The sequence below is a fragment of the Medicago sativa genome, chromosome 3 (genome assembly GCF_051527215.1).
Source record: "Medicago sativa cultivar Bolivia chromosome 3, Bolivia_mono, whole genome shotgun sequence".
Taxonomy (NCBI): Eukaryota; Viridiplantae; Streptophyta; class Magnoliopsida; order Fabales; family Fabaceae; genus Medicago; species Medicago sativa.
The window spans coordinates 12,925,732-12,929,036 of NC_140751.1; the positions used below are offsets into that span (position 1 = coordinate 12,925,732).

A 3,305-nucleotide genomic window follows, 5' to 3' on the forward strand; every position below is an offset into this window, starting at 1 on the left:
AAGTTAACATTTCCCATAGACAAATTATGCTAATAACATTTGAAAACGTCTTGAGATAACTCATCCTCATCCATCTTCAACAGGTCATGAAATAGAGTACATTACCCATCAAGCATCTAGAAGTTGTGAACAAACCCATTGAGCATGACAATGGATAGCGGTGAACCACAAGGGTGCCGACTTCTTGTGAATGGCATGCGTCAGCAGGAAATCCACAATACTATGAAATAACTACAAGTGGTGCCGTCAACAAGAACAGGCGCTAGGACAAGTCTATTACGTTGTAAAGACACTAATAACTTGGCGGCAACTATTGACCGGAAAAAGCGCAAAGATAAGCAGCCCAACAAGCCAAAGCCTAAGCTAGTGCACAAGGCTAAATACGTACGACGCGGGTGAACACATAGCCCTGTGCGGATCACTGCACAAGAGTGTGCCTTAAACCAATCTTCGTCGTCCATCTCATCTCTAACTGCCTCTATGGATCGTGTCGCATCTCATTGGGACAGTTAGAACTCTCTGCGTCTATATCTATGTGTGACTCAATGTCGCATCACATTGCACATCCATGGACTATTTTGTATTTAATCCTGAGTCAGAGACCTTTGTGACAACGAGGTGTAAAGTCAGGGACCAAAGTGAAGTGATCATTTACTCTATATGTGTGACTCAGTGTCACCCTCAAGATCCACTTTAATTCACTCATTTTCTCCCATATAGCCACCTCTTTTAGATACTAACTTGAGCGTTATAGTGCTAACGTGTCTAAAATTAGTACCATTCTCCTCCACCATGGAACTCCAATCTCCTCCACATCAGCGCACCGCGAATCAACGCTATGTAAGGTATTTATTTATTATAAAAACATTATGTTCGTGGGTACAAATCCATTCTCTCCCATGTGTCCCCTTTTGTTCTTTTTTATTGTTCTATTTTATCTAACAAATACAAAACATTTACAATTCATCAACTAATAATTTATATACAAGAAATCATTCAGGAATCTATTAGCTAATGTGAATAAAATTTTAGGGCTAGATTTATGGCATGAAACGTCTTGAGTAACATGCTCTAAGACTGTTAGAGAGAGACGTCACATCTCTAACACTGGATATATTGAATGTGGATCACATCTTTTATATATATAAAATTTTGCTCTTTTGTAGGTGATATAAGACTTAACTCATACTTGAACCCAAAAATTTAGATATGGCTTAAATGCTCTCTTCCTTACGCATTGTTTAAATGTTTTCCATCGTTATAATTAGAGCTGTGTCAGAAAAGCCTCAAATTGAAAAGCTCCCTTTATTAGACCCTCTATAAAGCCCCATATTTCTTGGCTGGTCTGATGGAGATGCACACAGACTTAACAATAAGTTGTTAGAACTGGTAAAACTGAATTAATATTATTATTCTTTTATTGATGAATTAAATGAAACACTACCAAAGGGCTTATTGTAGTGAATAAAACTTCAAAAAAAAAAAAGCCTCTATTTCATGAAAGAAAGGAAAACGGGAAGGGAAGTTACAACTATATTGTTTTTGACCCTGAAAAGATTTCAGCACCTTCTTCAGTTCGACGAATAATTTCATCCACCTGTTCCCTTGCAAGTTGTCCAAGATCACTAGCCCTTAGCCGCTGAACCATGTCTTCATATAGTGCTTTTGCCTAAATAGATAGGATTCACATCACAATCATGTAAGAAATATAAACTACTAATGTAAATATCCAATGATTCAAATATATTATGCATTAATATAAAGCACGAACATTCCTCGGATTAGGTATGTCCCAGTGTCGGACACGTGTTGCGTTTGACACCAACACGATGCCGACACATGAATTATGTGATTTTCTAAAATATTAATATTTGTCGGCATACGAGTGTCTGTGTCGTATATGATGTTTGTATCCGTGCATCTTAGTGCACTATATGTTTTGAATAGAAAAACTACTAACAATGATTGTATTATACCTCCTCTAGGTGGTCAGCATGCTTCACTTTTTCCAGCATGAAACGGTTAATCAACAACTTAATTCCATTATCATATTTATTGGCTTTAATAGTCATCTGCTCCAGTTTTTCTTTCAATTCTGAATTCTCGCTCTCAATTCTCTGTAATTGAGAACACTTGTCCCTGCAATTTGCAACATTAATTTAAAATCACAATCATGTATAACAAAGTAAATAAATAGTAGTGACTGTTCCAACACACAAGAAATATCAATCAACCTCAATTCTGTCAACTCTTTCTGCATATCAGCAATTGCACTTTCTTCCTGTTCAAGCAAAACTTTTGAGTCTCTAGACTCGGCCAACTGAGCTTGAGCTTTATAAACATGATTGATTGCTTCAGTCGCAACTTCTTCTTCCGATTTCCAAGATTCTGCCATTGTTATTGTATTTGGATGAATATTAATGAACACAAGAATTCAGAATTGATCTTGCAAACTATACGAATATTTATAAACTATATGCCTTATTTCCGAAACTATATGATATTACAAGAATAATTGAAAATTATGCCAAATCCAAATAAAATTGATTTTGAATCTTCTAAATTTCAAAACAAATCATATATCACCCAAATCAAAAATCACATCTATATAACAAACCTGTAAGTTAGATCAAATCTAAAATTCAACTCAAAGGAAGGTTTTATTTCTATGGCAATAATGACTTCAAAATTAAATAAAGGAAACCCTAATTCAGTTTACGGTCAAAATAAAAGAAAAAAAATAATTGCTTTTGTCAAAAAAAATAAAAATATAATTGCTGGATTGTGCGTATATCACGTTTATGTATAATCGATAAAAAATATTTAAATAAAACAAAAAGGCCATAACAGTACAAAATTACATGGACTTGTTTGCTTGAAGTCAAAAAAAATAAAAATATAATTGCTGGATTGTGCGTATATCACGTTTATGTATAATCGATAAAAAATATTTAAATAAAACAAAAAGGCCATAACAGTACAAAATTACATGGACTTGTTTGCTTGAAATTTGTCAAACCACTGTTACGTGCATATATACATAACATTACAGTGTAATCAAATGAAGCAATATTTGAAATTAGATATTAGGAATACCTATATCCATGATAGGGCTGTTTGGCAAAGCAGCGGCTGATTCAACTCTTCTCATTGATGCGTGTCAAATAATCGTAGGGAGAAGGGATGATATGTTTGTTTGTTTGTTTGTGTTACACGTAAAATACTCTTCTTGAGATGAGGCGACTGTAGCATTATATAGGGTGAGAGTCATTAGGCCCATATCAACTAATTAAATAATATAATAT

At 34.4% G+C, this 3,305-nt stretch overlaps 1 protein-coding gene across 1 annotated transcript; it reads right to left on the reverse strand.

Moving 5' to 3' along the window:
* Positions 1 to 1,474: 1,474 nt before the first annotated feature.
* On the reverse strand, positions 1,475 to 2,511 carry LOC146935848 (autophagy-related protein 16-like). Its single transcript, XM_085757649.1, has 3 exons — positions 2,235 to 2,511; positions 1,977 to 2,139; positions 1,475 to 1,669 (listed from the first exon to the last, which is right to left on the reverse strand). Exons 1-3 carry the CDS (start codon positions 2,393 to 2,395, stop codon positions 1,532 to 1,534), a joined length of 462 nt encoding a protein of 153 aa, XP_085613775.1. The 5' UTR covers positions 2,396 to 2,511; the 3' UTR covers positions 1,475 to 1,531.
* Between the last annotated feature and the right edge of the window lie 794 nt (positions 2,512 to 3,305).

What these genes read in the sequence shown, in the direction of transcription:
- LOC146935848 (XM_085757649.1), bottom strand. Translation starts at nt 2,395, where the DNA reads ATGGCAGAATCTTGGAAATCGGAAGAAGAAGTTGCGACTGAAGCAATC. An exon ending in AAAGAGTTGACAGAATTGAG is followed by an intron (nt 2,140 to 2,234) that starts GTTGATTGATAT and finishes TGCAAATTGCAG; the next exon opens with GGACAAGTGTTCTCAATTAC. An exon ending in ATGCTGACCACCTAGAGGAG is followed by an intron (nt 1,670 to 1,976) that starts GTATAATACAAT and finishes CTATCTATTTAG; the next exon opens with GCAAAAGCACTATATGAAGA.